Raw genomic sequence first — 14,655 nt, 5'->3', positions numbered from 1 at the left:
CTGCTGCTTCTTCTGTGTTGTTTTAGCTTCGATATTCGCGCCAAGGTTTAAGCAAACGTAGCGACGTAACTGACGTATACAGCGACGTAATGACGTGGCACCACGAGCGATGGAAAAGCAAACTGGTTCTCAGCTGGCTCGCAAGTTGAACAAGTTGTGAACCAGCACCAGCACTGGCTCCGAACCAGCCCTGGAACTGATTTGGTGGAAAAGGGATATGAAAGACCCAACTTGGAAGGATCTGTTCTACCAGAGAAGCATCCTTGATGTTGAGAAACCGCCATGGTTTGACAAGGTTGGTGTGGAAGAACTCCTGCACAGAGCCTTGACCTCAACCCCACTGAACACTTTTGGGATGAACTGGAGCACCGACTGCACTCCAGACATCAGTGCCTGACCTCACAAATTTTGTTGCTGAATGGTCACAAGTCATGCTTCAAAATCTAATGGAAAGCCTTTCCAGAAGAGTGGAGCTTGTTCTAACAGCAAAGGGGGAATTGATCTAGAATGGGATGTCCAGCAAGCACATACAAGTGTGATGGTCAGGTGTCCACAAACTTTAACGCATAGTGTGCGTGGATAGAATCTCTGAAACCAGTCAGTGTGTGAAACAAAGTGCGAGTTAATTTGTTCTACGACTCTGTCGCTCTGGCATGGGCCTTGCGGCGGTGAAAGTCATCATCGCTAACGATGGACCGCTGACGATGACGAAGAGTTGATTTGCTCTAAACAATCTAATGGTTTTGAAACGTCTCTATGAAACCACGGCTGCAGTTTTGGCCTGTGTGTGGAGTATTGTTTGCTTCGTTTGTCGACATTACTCATTATATGAGATTACACAGGAGCAGCGCAGTGACCTCAGGCTTTGGATCTGGCCTTGTTTGGTGCAGCTGAAATGTAAATGTTACAGGATGTCCTCAAATTCGTTAATAGGATGCATCAGATGACATCTTTCATCACCCACAACCAAACGAAAGCTATTTTGAGAAACTTTTAAAGGACATGGGACATGGATTTTTACCTGGGCATAATTATGTATAAAGGACATAAGAAATGCCATCTAAATCACTGCAGGGCGTCAAAAATGTGAAACTCATCACATTATTCAAGGTTTTTTTTTTTTTATACATCAGCGTAAAACAAGGATTCGTTAATGAGCTAGGTGGTCACGTGACCCGTGACGTCACAAAAACTTTCCAAGGAGCCAGCGCTTGGGAATCTAATGTAAACAGGTTACCGAAATGGACACCATCGACAGTGACATTCCCGATGTTTTACAGAGATGTGAAGTTAGACCCTATCAATTCGAACCGATAGCTGGAAATTCACATGAACATGGATCTTGTCTTTACTCTGACGGGTCAGATGATTCTGAGAGTGAGAGTTCATTCAGCCCTCATGAAACTGAAAGCGGTCGGCTGGATAACACTTCCTGGTAAGTTAAAAACAATTCTGCTCAAAGGCTAATGATCTGTTGAAAGAAATATTATTTTTGTATCAGACATTGAAAGTTCATCATAGATCTAGCTAAAGTCCGTTGCAAGCTAGTTTTTTTTTTTTTGCTGATATTTTTTGAGATTGATTAAGAGACAATGCTTCCAGAGTCCGAGATGAAAACATTCAAAATGGCGAAACAAGTCAGAATTATGATAATCAATAATTGATACACCCAAAATTATAATACTAATCCTTACCTCGGCTTTCAGTCGCTTAGCGCAGAGGTCTTCAACAGGGGGGTCGCGAAATCGCACCGGATCACTCATATCAACAAAAATATTCCTGCCCTGTCCCCTGGCCTCCGTCCAGGGATGCAAACAGCGCGCCTTTCGGTGGATGCCGCCTTTTTCACGGCTGAATCGCGCAGATCCGATTTAAAAAAAAATATATAGCGATATTAATTCATGAAACATGAAGTATAAGGATGAGAAAAAAACAGTTTAAATCGGGAAGCTGGGGGGCGTCGTGGCTCAGGTGGTTAAGGCGCCATACCATGAATGCGGGCGACCCGGGTTCGATTCCGGCCCGAGGTCATTTCCCGATCCCTTCCCGTCTCTCTCTCTCCCGCTCATTTCCTGTCTCTACACTGTCCTATCCAATAAAGGTGCAAAAAAGCCCAAAAAAAAAATCTTTAAATCGGGAAGCTGCGCACATTTGTGCAGCCTGGCGCAAATGTGCGCAGCTTCCCGATTTAAACTGTTTTTTTTTTTCTCATCCTTGTACTTCCTGTTTCATGAATTAATATCACTCAGTACCTGAGTATTAATGTTGAAAGAATCCTCAGTGAAATGGTCCGAACACAGTTTGTGGGAAACAGTAGGTGCAAAGTTTTTTCAACAGGTGTTCTGTAAAGTTATCCTACCTCTTGGATTTGTCCTACTGCGCATGCGCGAAGCCTACTGCGCATGTGCAGATGAGCCCACACTTTCCTCAGCTTGTGAAAAAAAAACTTACTCCAGGGCATTTCCCATTGGAATTATTGCAACCATAAGCAGCACAATACACCATGATGTTCAATGTACGTTAAAGACTATAAAAACAATTTTCTTGTCATCCACTTCTCCATTCATCTACCCGCTTGTGCTGTGCCCGAAAGTTTTTGTGACGTATGATCACGTGACAGCGTCTCTTCCGGTTGCAAAAAATGCATATCAGCAGTCGAGCAGAAATGCCATATAATCATCACAAATATAACGATTTTGCTGAATTTAATAGATTTTGTATTTGTTGATACAATTAATTCATATTGTTAATGGAAAGAAACTGATATAGCGTGCTTTTATGTTTCATGTCCCATATCCTTTAACCAGAAACTGGAATATAAAAGGATCTCAGTTTAAGAGTGTTTTTTTTTTTTTCCTTGTTGTTTTGGTTTGATTACTTCGTCCTGTGACTCATCCATGATTGTCCAAGGTTTCCTTGATGAACTGTAAAGGTGGTGTTGTGAGGAAATGTAGGTGCGTTGAGTCATTTCCCTTAACTGCAACTGTGGCGTCAGCAGCAACGTTCATCCTCTTTATCAATACTTTCCACTGCAGCTCTCTATATGAGGGCTTTTGGAGGACAGTGTTCGACAGCTCTCTCCAACACCACTGAAACGCCAACTGGGAGAAGAATGGTGTTTATTGCTCCAGAAACTTGATTGTCAGACTGTTGAAGCTGTTCTGGGGGCGTGTGGTTGCCCAGCGTATTACTGAGGCGCTTTTATTTTGGGTTTTCCTTCGATATGTCATGTCATGTCTGAATGATGTTGATCGAAAAGGAGAGTTGAGAAATACCCTGTAAACATCCTTAATCTGTTCACATCTCGGAGCAAGAATTTTTTTTTTTTTTTTGCAGTAAGGCGATGTTGCACAAAGCTTGTTTTGAAAGTAAGGGCTTGTCCGATCTGAAAATTCAGACCAGGTACAAGTCAGAAGGTGTTGATTTTTTTATTTTTACGGTATGTTAATATAAATTTGTGAGATGAATTACAGCCAGCATTGTTGTCAGAGCTGCTGTTAAAGATATTAATCGGCACCTTCTGGTGAAATTGGATTTGAGAATTTAACATGCTAGGCATGCAACAATTTGGCAAAATTCATGCATGATTTCATGACACTGCATTCCCGATTTTTGATTTTCCCACAATTTTTGAAGAAAAATTAAAGGAGAACTGAAGTCATTTTTAAACTTGCTTTATTTCTTAACGTGCTTATTCAATTACATTTTCGGTTTTATTAACCTTATATCGTGACCTTGTATCGGCATATTGTATTACACTTATCGGCCTTTTCGGTTTTTAGCCATGTTGAATGTAGTTCGTATGGTCCATGGCAGGCGTCGCTTATCCACATGATCTTCACGAGACTTGTGCGAGACTTCAAACATGGTGTCAGTGCCGCCATTTTGAAAACTGTTTACACAGCGGCCATATCGTTCCAATTTAGATTAATTTCGAGATTTGCCAGCTTCATCAGTGATGTAGATTATTCCATACGACTCTGAACCAAAGTGGAGTAGAGAAGAGTTGGAAAGACGACAGGATAAGGACTCGTCCGTCGTGCTGGTATGTATGTAATTACTGTCGCACGATTAAAATGTGCCAGATCAGGCGGTTGGTGGGTTTTCAAAATAATAAATATATGCATGTATTTTTGTGATATATACATATTGCACTGAGCGTATTTCCTACACAATCCTCACTAGGGTTTCGGACAGCGCTACAAAATGGCATCCCCACTATATAGTACCCTATATAGTGAGTAGGGAGCGATTTCGGACACAGGGAAAACTTCTGTCTTGATTACATCAGCATTCGAAAGGGGGCGCGCGCGTCTTTTGACAACGTTGGCAGATGTCGGTCACTTTGATTTCCGCTGTACGTTTTACTTCCGTCCTGCGATGTCTCACACAGGTCTCAGCAAATCTCGTTTACGGCCATTGTTTTGACATATGGACTGATATATTACAGAGCATATTTCAAGCACTCAACTTGCTATAGCGGCGACAAAATAGCGATGATAAATGCATTCCTGGGGCGGCACGGTGGTGTAGTGGTTAGCGCTGTCGCCTCACAGCAAGAAGGTCCGGGTTCGAGCCCCGTGGCCGGCGAGGGCCTTTCTGTGCGGAGTTTGCATGTTCTCCCCGTGTCCGCGTGGGTTTCCTCCGGGTGCTCCGGTTTCCCCCACAGTCCAAAGACATGCAGGTTAGGTTAACTGGTGACTCTAAATTGAGCGTAGGTGTGAATGAGAGTGTGAATGGTTGTCTGTGTCTATGTGTCAGCCCTGTGATGACCTGGCGACTTGTCCAGGGTGTACCCTGCCTTTCGCACGTAGTCAGCTGGGATAGGCTCCAGCTTGCCTGCGACCCTGTAGAACAGGATAAAGCGGCTAGAGATAATGAGATGAGATGAGAAATGCATTCCTATATTTAATAAAACGAGAGAAATAGAATTTTGATGATAAATTTGCCTTCAATTCTCCTTTAAATGAATTTTATTGCCATAAATGCAACAATTTTCCTGTTCTGTATTGACTTGAGCATTTTCTGGACCAATTTCGTTATTTTTATTTATTTTTATATGAAAGTATGTCCCTTTACACACTCATCCAGAAGGATAATTTTGCACAAGGCCATCTGTCTACAGCAGAAAAAAAAAAACGCGCCTGGAAAAATCCCAAGAGAGTCTGGAGCCAGATTCGTGACGTTACCTGCGGAAGCGCCAGCAGGCTGCGAGAGCTTTGCACGGTTTCAGTGCACAGCCTGTGTACACCAAGCGCTCCCATTTCTCTCTCATTGTCCGGTCTTTTGGAAAATGATGAGTACTAATCCCATCAAGATTGGTGTTGCTACACCCTCCTACGATACATCTGTTAACCATTTTAATAATTACGCGATAACGTTGAAGAAATTTGCAGAAAACCACCAGGTCGTTTTCTCATAAACAAACCAGCGCTGACGTAGGATTCAGAAGGAGGCGTCCCGCACGCGATGTCACGAAAATCAATGTTTCCCGGGAAATCCAAATGCCAAGTTTTTTCAGAGGTAGACCAATTCGCCTCAAATGGCTTGATTTCAACTAAATTTTTCTGGTATTGAGCAAGGTAACGAAAATTGCGAAGAATGCAGAATGTTAGAGATATTTGACCAAAGTTTAATATAAAATAGGGGAATTACATTGATCTTGCTCCTGAATTTACCCGTGATATGCACTTTTAACTTTTTATTAATTTAACAAATTTACTCACGCTTGTAAAGGTTGAAGAAAAATATAAGCCTATTAACTAAAATTTATTTTATTTACAAATTAAAGTTGATAATGGAGGCCTTTTTCTTAAACTTCTATGAACTTTTGTACTACCTCCATTTGCTTCATATTTCTTTAACTTTCAGCAGTCTGTAAAAAGAGAGCTCTGATTTCTTGTTGTGAGCAATTCCAGCGTTATGGACGTGACACTTGAACTCAAAATGGCAACAAATGACCCAGTGCATGTTTTATTGTCTCCCAGTATTTAAACAGGTGTTGCATATTTTAAGGCTGTACCATACTGGAGAAGTGATAGAACAAGAACAATTCCCATAGTACATCTAGGGCATGCCAGAAAATGCCAATAAAAGATGCGTTATGGATGTGACAGAAAAAGTATCACTTTTCTTGGGTGACTGTACATTTTTATCAAACTCTGTGAAATTGTAAACCTAATGTCGAGATGGAGATATCCATTTGATAGAGGGGTCCAAGGTGAATATTAAAAAATCTTTGTTTAAAATATTTTGTATTTGATGCAGAGTTTCGGAAGGAAAAGTCAGCGTTATGGATGTGACGAAATTCCGTTATGGATGTGACGCGTGTGAAATAGACATGGCATATGTTTAGAAAATCAGCAATTTAACCACCATAACCCTTTGAAAAACTCTCTAAATATCAGCTAAAACTATCAAAGTTCTTAAATAATATTTAGGATGGCTATTGTTTTGCTGTTTTGTGGATTTTAGCATACATTTCTGTGGCTTGTGGCAATAATATAGAATTGTACATGATCAAAGTGGATTTTAGCTTGGGGTTTACATTATAAGAAAGAAAGACTGACAGTGACATATTAGGTTGGTTACAAATTGGTTCAACTTATTCACATCTGTAAAATACAGGCCAAGGTGATATCTCTGGGAGTGGTTTTGATGTATTACATGTTGCTTTATTTTTGCATGGTGAGGTTGACATTTACATGGAATTGCCCTTAAATCTGTTTGTACAGTCAATCGCTCAACAGCACTTTCACATTTTTAGGTTTGTGTGTTTAATGGCATTAAATCTGTTACTGTGTAAGGCGGTGTTTCTCAAGTGTGGTCCACGGACCACTGGTGTGACTCCAAAAGCAAAGTGATGAGGAGTTTTCTACATTTTAATAAAGTCGTATGTAAATTAAAATCGTAGCCCATTATTTGAATTTGACATTAAGCAAGCCAACAGTTTTGCAACACTGCCAATAGCTACGTCAGTTTACGTTGCTCTTTCATATCAACATCACCTCTGAATGTGGAATGCAAAGAAACTACGAGTAATCAATTTAGACTCGGCATCAAACTGATCACTTGGATCAGTGGCTGAAGACCGGGTCGGTCAAAAGAAAAGCGCAAGAAACATCTGACATGAGCAAGGACAAAGTGCAAAAACGCGATGCTTTGTTTTCTCAAACAAAGAAGCACAACTGGATCAGCGTGGCCCCCAATATGAGATCAAAACTGTCCGGTTTGGACCCAGATATTCCTTCGTTGATGTATCAGAATAAGCAGGATCATTCTTTCCCTTAAGATAAGGTCAATGATGAGTGAGTTGGCGATACTATTTGTGAAACTAATTTCGTTAGTGTGTAATTTGTAATATACTGTTGAAGTAGGCTAATTGTTTTTTGGTCAGGATATTTAGGTGGTCCAGGAAATTTTTAAATGGATAAAGTGGTCCTTGGTCTGAAAGTTTGAGAAACACTCCTGTGCAGTGAAGTCACGTGCGTTCCTGCTATTGGTCCTATTATTGCGCCCTCTGCTGTCTAAGCAACCTAATTACAGCTAGGAAAAACTAAGATTACGCAGACTGATGATCGCAATTTATTTATTACCTCCGCCAAGGAGCTTATGTTTTCGGTAGCGTTGGTTGATATGATGAAACAAAGTTTCATATATTTTTAGATTCTTCAAAGTAGCCAGCGTTTACCTTGATGCTTTGCACACACTATATTGGCGTTATCTTAACCAGCTTCAACAGCTGTGCCTCGTTAAAAGTTAATTAGTGGATGATTTTTTTTTTTTTGCTTCTTAATGCATTTGAGATCAAATATTAAATGATTAATTATAGTAAATGGCCCTATTCAACAACCATAGTAGTCCATATTATGTCAAGAACCGTTCAACTAAGTTAAAAGAAACGGCATCCATGATTACTTTTAAGACATGAAGTGTCCTTAATTAAATAATTAATTGCTTATGTCCAAACTTTTGACTGCCTAAATGTATAAAGTTCTATTGCAGTGAAATGCTATGATGCCTTGTTTAAATGTACTTAATAGATGCTTTTAAAGTAAAAGCTTTCGTCTGCTGCACTGTAAATGCCTCATATATTGAGAATTGAATCGTCGGCTCAAGTGATATACGACAAAGATTTTAGGGCCCGTTTACACGAGGACGCTGTCGGGTAAAAACGACTAAATATTTTATCGGAAGTGCCTTTCGTCTACACGGGGACGGCGTTTCCGAGGCTGAAAAATTGAAAATGCCTTCCAGAGTGGATAAGTTAAAAACAGCATATCCATCTAAACCAGGGGTGGGCAATTATTTTTTCCATGGGGCCACATGAGAAACAGAAAATTTTGTGGAGGGCCGGACCAAAAGGCTGAACTAAATTCTGCATAATATTAATTGTATTTCTTTATATAAAGCAGTAAATAACATTGTTTTTACAAGCTGCTAAGACTGGTAAGAGTATGGAAAAAACGAGGTTGCCTTACAAAAAATGTCATTTATTCAATCAAATTTCCCAAAACAATAGTTAACAAAATGTGAACGTTTGTACCTTTTTTTTTTTCAGTCACATTCACCGCAAAACACAATAAAGACATCACAATATTGTCTTTCTACTCCAAATATCAAGCAAGATACATCATATTATAATAATGATGCCCATATTTGTAGTTTAATCAACTCATTTGGTGCTTTTCGCCGGAGATCGGCTCCGGTGCCTGCTGGTGACGTCACACGATGTGACTGGCTGGACCGTTTGAAGGATGACGTACAAGTTTGTGGTTGGTCTGGACAAATTACGGAAGTAGTTATCGCGCGATTAGGTTTCGTGGGGTTTCATGTCATTTTCATGTTGCGCGCATTGCGTTTTTGTTGAACACAACTTCAAAATAAAAGCAATGCACATTCAGTCCATGCATGAGGTAAAATTAGAAAATACGTTTATTTTGTAATTTCTCATTAACCTTACGCGGGCCGGTCAGAATGAACCAAAGGGCCGGATGCGGCCCGCGGGCCGTAAAATGCCCAGGTCTGGTCTAAACTACCCAGTATGCAAAACTCTGCTCGGATCTGCTCACGTCAGGTACGCGTTTACGTCATACATATGTCATATACTGTACATGCCAGCCCGGGAAGTAAGAAAGTAAGTAAAAAAAGTAAGAGCATGTCTGATTACATCGATCCAACGGACCTTCAAGCTGCTCTGGCAGCTTTAATAAACGTCCAGGAGTCCTTCGAACATCTATACCGAATCTGCACATATACCGTTAATGAACAGAGGCGGGTATAGCATGCTCTTACTTTTTTACTTACTTTCTTACTTACCATAGCCAGAGTAGTCAAAGTTTTCGCGGCGCAGATGTGCAGATCAGACAAGCCGGAAGACGTTGCGCATGCGTGCAGACATAGCGGAGGTCTTTCACAGCACCACCTAGCCGCCTGGCATGCACATCCAATTGAATTCCACACATTTATGCGTCACCGTATAGACGCAGATTTCCTCCTTGAAAACGGTCGTGTAGACGCAGAAAAAAGTGAGAACGAAAACGGACTTTTGCGTTTTTGTTTCAGACCGTCCCCGTGTAAAGTGGGCTTTAAGCACTAACGTGCTGAATTGTGATGTTGCAATGTTCAAATTTCTAGTGAAACAAATAGGAAAATAATGTTCTAATCCTGGGTGAAAAGGGAAAGAGTAGTGTGTAGTAGTTTGTGTATAAAGTTGACATTCATTCAGCACTGCTGTAGGTATGGCCTCTTCTCACACTTGTTTCATCAACTAAAGCACTTCTTTTCCTGGGAGAGATTTTACTTAATTTATTTTGCTCTGTATATTTGCCGAGGAGTTAAACAGCCTGCTGTGTGAATCAATTAATTAACAGATTTGCAATTCGAGCCGTACTAATTGGAATTAATTATACATACTTAAGGTTACTTTTCTGGACATTAGAGTCTTCCTGTAACGCCATTAGAATGAAGAAAGCTAGCTATTGCAGGGTTTTTGTTTTTTTGGCTCACAGAATGAAGGCGGCTCAGTTTTTGCATATCCAACCATAATGCAGGTTTCCAAAGTAAGATTTTAATCTGTGTTTTTGTTTGTTTTTTTCTTCAGGGAAATTCAGCTGCTACGAAGACTACAACATAAAAATGTGATCCAGTTGGTGGATGTGTTGTACAATGAAGAGAAGCAGAAAATATATCCTTTTTTTTTTTTTTTTTGTATAGCGCATTTTGTTTTCTTCCAGTGACGTAACAGTGATTGCATCACTGTTTTCTCACATTGCTGTCAGTGGTGGCGTTATTTCTCTCGTGTTTCACAGAATCTTGGCTTTTCTTTGATGGTATAAAAAGCACACGTTGTTTGCATTATTGAGAATTTGATGAATGGGTGCGTGTAGGAGATTCGAGATGGCAAATTAGGCTCTTTAGTGCCTACATGGAGTGTGTTTTGTACTAGGGCATAATTTTGGGTAGGGACGTGTCCCTACCAATATTCAGCCGCGACTGTGTAATCACGATCAATAAAACCGATGTCCTAACCTGAGCAATGATTATATGGCACGCAAAGGGTTAAATGTATGACACTGCTAATAATCCCCCCTTTAACGTAGATATACATTCTCTGATTAGCTACCTGTTTCTCGCTAACTTACATAGTTGGCTATCCCAGCTGTCACTCCATGTGCTGTAAAAGCAGTACACTTCCCACAGCAGCCGTGACTACCCGCCCATCGACCCCCCCGTATCTCACACGTACACACCTGACCTACCCCACTCTCCGTCAGCCTACAAATTGAGCTGGACTTCGATGTCCATGCATGCTTGCCCTACAACTCGCATGCTGACTTGAGTATCATGGATGACGGCCCCCCTCCCGAGAAACGAGACATTCGTTCATTCTTCTTCAAAGTCAAGAATGTAAGTGCAGGGTTTCCGTCGAGCTTTAAAAACTCAGCAAAATCCTTTTGATGTATGGAAACCCTTCATAAAAGTATTGCTGCGGCTCCTTAGGCAGGTTTAGCAACGTGACAGGACGCATCAGAGCTAGGCTACTGCATATCTGCAGAGAAAAGGAATGCTGGAGCAATGTAACTTGGGGTTAGATAATATCCTCGATGAATGAATGTTAAATTTATAGACCTAATGGTTTTACAGAATGTAAGCAGTCAGATGTAGGCTACTGCATGGCCATGCAGATGTGCGACTTGCATTTCAGAATCAACAGCGTGACAGCCGCTGAGTCTGCTGCGTTCACCGTTTTACAGAGACCTCTTTCTACTACTACTAGGCTAGGCTAGATCCAAAGACCAACTCCCTAACCATTAGGCCACAGCTGCCCTCGTTAACCTATAAGATCTGCATGACATGAAATTATGATTGCTAATGGGAAAAAAAACACCTTTCGGAAGCTCTGCCTTGGATCACTTTTGTGTCCCCACCAATGTCAAAATCAAAGTTACTCCCTTGGTTTTGTACACACTTTAGGGTTGATAGCCTCATCTAAGCCTCTCTTTCTCGGTGGCTGTTTCCATTGGAGATTTGCGCAAAATAGAATCGCTTAAAAAAGTGAACAAAGCACAATTGGGAATGGTCTGTTTCAATTGAGGGGTTTTTCAAGCTGGGTTTCTCCTCTCACAGTAGTCGTTCCAGTTAAACATGGTGACGTATCTTCAAGACTTGAAGTTTTGTCACGGTGATTTTCATTGGTTTATCCTTGCCATGTCGTAACGTACTGTAAATAAACGCGAGGAAAAAAAAAAGGTGTTTCCATTTTGTGAAATGTTGATTTGTCTGAAAACCCACCACATGGGATGCAAGCGTGTAAACTTTTTTTTTTTGGGTGAAGGTATTTATTTTTTTATTTATATAGTGCTGTTGAAATTCAGACACACAAAAACAGACTTGGGGGGTTGTGAAAACCATGGTTACATGTGCAGTACGGTACATTACAAGCGTTTAGACGCTCTTTTCCGGAGCAGTTAGGGGTTAGGTGCCTTGCTCAAGGGCACTTCAGTCATTCCTGCTGGTCCAGGGAATCGACCTGGCTGCCTTTCGTTCCCAAAGCTGCTTCTGTAACCATTTGGTGCACAACTTGTGTATCAAGACAAATGCATCAGCTGCCTGTGGACCAGGTTGCATCACTACTGTGTCAAAAATCCCTGCATTTTCTCCAGTTTCACTTTTATAGCCTCGAGCTAAACACTGTTCCTCCATAACTTGACCTCTAAATCTGTATATTTACAAGGTGCTCTCACTACCTTTGGGTTTTGACCATCCCAAAAATGCGCTTTTGAGAATTTGTGGATTAAATAAGCCCCACCCACAGTACCACATGAAGTCAGTGTGTCTTAATTCGCATACTTGCTATTTTGAGTATATAAAGCCTCGGTCACAACCTGCCGTACGTGCTCCTACGCCCGGTCTATGTGCAAAAAACGCAAGAAACGCACGGAGGGCGCGCGTGTGACGTGCTGATTTTCGAGCTGTAGACTGGCCGCAGAAGTTCTGTGTCATGTCAAACAAAATCTACGGGCGATTACGTTTTTTTCAGGTTGCAAGACAAACTTGCGGCCAACGTGCGTCTTTCTCCATGAACAAAAAAAAGCAGCGATTTGGGAAATGCCAAAAATTGCACGGCCAAAAAATCGTACGTTCGGTTATGACCTAGGCTTAAGTGAGTTCACGCCGACAAGTATGGCAGCATGCGGTGCACTGAGACCCGGATTATGTCCTCAAAAGGTTGTAACGCTGCACGCTTACTCTCTCTCTATGGTCACCATCTTGGCTACGTAACCGAACTGGATGGCCACCAGCCAGTTGGAGGACGAGGACATGTTTTCCCACAGAAGTGAGGGAAAATTTAATTAAAAACGTTCATTTTTAAGAGGTGAGTTTAAAAAAAAAAAAAATCCAGCAGATATTTTTGGGTGGGTGATGCAACAATCACGGTCAAATGTTGCAGTGATCATTTTCTTGAGGTGCACAACTTGCCGTGTTTGGATCCGAGACGTCAAAATTCATGCACGACACAAGTAAATAGTGTGCACGGTGTACTACATGGAAGTGTGCGAATGTGAATTGAGACACAGCACATGTCCCAACTTGTGTGCAACTTTATGCTAGTAATTTTAGGGTGTTTTCACACTTGGTCCCTTTCAGCCATCTAACCGAACTCAGATCGATGACTCAGCGTTTTTTGCGCATATGTGAACACTCCAACCGTACCCAGACCCCTTTAAAGCGAACCGAACTAAGACCACCTCAGGAGGTGATCTCAGTACGGTTCGCTAAAAATCAATGGTACGGTTCGCCTAATCTGCGCATTGTGAACAAAAAGCGCACCGGGTTCACTTCGCCTTTTTCACTGTAGTTTAACCTTCTTCGTTTGCCGTAGTTGGTCACGTGACTGTAGCAGGGAAACTCAACTTCCGTTTGGAACTTACCACAGCCGCTGGAATAAATTTATTTTCCTTAATCCGCACTATTTTGATCAAAGAATACAGCAGGGCAAGCATGGCAGCAGACATTTTGATTCAAGAGAAAATTACCCAGAATTCCGTGCACTGGGGGTCTGAGGGCTCTAGAGGACCTGGTGTGAACAGAAAGAGGACTGAGGCCCCATCAAAGCTTAACTGGACCAGAAAGAGAACCCAGTCCTCTTTGTAATAAATTCACAGTGTGAACGCAAAAAGAACTGAGTTCTTTTTCTGTTGGTCCACTTTTTGGTCCACTTAAAGAGGACCGAGTCTGGTTCCTTTAAAGGGGACCAGGTGTGAAAACACCCTAATTTTGTTTAAATACAGAAAAGCTCAAAGTGTGTCATGTTTTTATATCATGTTTTTCCTCACATTCGGTGTTGCTCTTTAATATTGTAGTACATTAATAAAGCAATTAAGGAGCAACCATGCAGTGAATTAGAGATGTATACTCCAGGTAGATTAGTTGTCATGTTCTTGAATAGCGACACACTGTAGAATGAATGAATGAATGAATGAATGAATAAACACGCACGATTTCAGGACGTGTTCTACCTTCAAATGTGAAACAGTAGGATTTGCACTTTTCAGGCAATAACCACCTTTCACTGCTGCATAAATCACTGAAATGTGCATTTACTTAAATCTCATTAGTTGATAATTTAATAAATGGCTCCAGCTTGTAATTTATAACTCTTCTGACATGACCTGCAGTAAGTCATTTTTATCCAGACTGTAGCTTGAAGGAGGCAATCTTTCTGCAGAGACTTTTTTTTTTGACAGTGTTGTGCATACTTCCTACCTCAAAACACTAAAGAGAGCTTGAAAGAAAAAAAAAGTGTGTGTGTGTCATGATGCATTAGTGTGGGCTCTAAATATTTTGTGCATGGTGAGATGAAACATGCTGATTTTCTTTTCCCTTCCTTGACTGCTCTGATACGTATATGGTAATGGAGTACTGCGTTTGTGGCATGCAGGAAATGTTGGACAGTGTTCCGGAGAAAAGGTTTCCAGTATTTCAAGCTCACGGGTGAGACTCTTGTTTATTTATGATGATACTTTCCAAGTGTTTAGTATTTGATCCTTTTTGTAAATTGTGCATCCATACCATATATTAGAATAAACACATCTTGACACTTGAATCTAGAAAAGGAAACATGTTCATGCAAACGTACGTGTGTGTGTGTGT

The 14,655-nt window shown here is 41.1% G+C and overlaps 1 protein-coding gene across 1 annotated transcript in view; it reads left to right on the top strand.

Moving 5' to 3' along the window:
• Positions 1-14,655, top strand: part of stk11 (serine/threonine kinase 11) — a 63,925-nt gene that overhangs the window by 19,220 nt on the left and 30,050 nt on the right. Inside the window, exons 3-4 of the mRNA XM_060906345.1 lie at positions 10,103-10,186; positions 14,407-14,496. Of these exons, the coding sequence (XP_060762328.1) occupies positions 10,103-10,186; positions 14,407-14,496 (174 nt within the window). The remainder of the gene's footprint in view (positions 1-10,102; positions 10,187-14,406; positions 14,497-14,655) is intronic.

Source organism: Neoarius graeffei, chromosome 23, assembly GCF_027579695.1.
Source record: "Neoarius graeffei isolate fNeoGra1 chromosome 23, fNeoGra1.pri, whole genome shotgun sequence".
Lineage (NCBI taxonomy): Eukaryota > Metazoa > Chordata > Actinopteri > Siluriformes > Ariidae > Neoarius > Neoarius graeffei.
The sequence above is the reverse complement of the archived record's forward strand: the minus strand, read 5'-3'. Positions and strand labels throughout refer to the sequence as shown.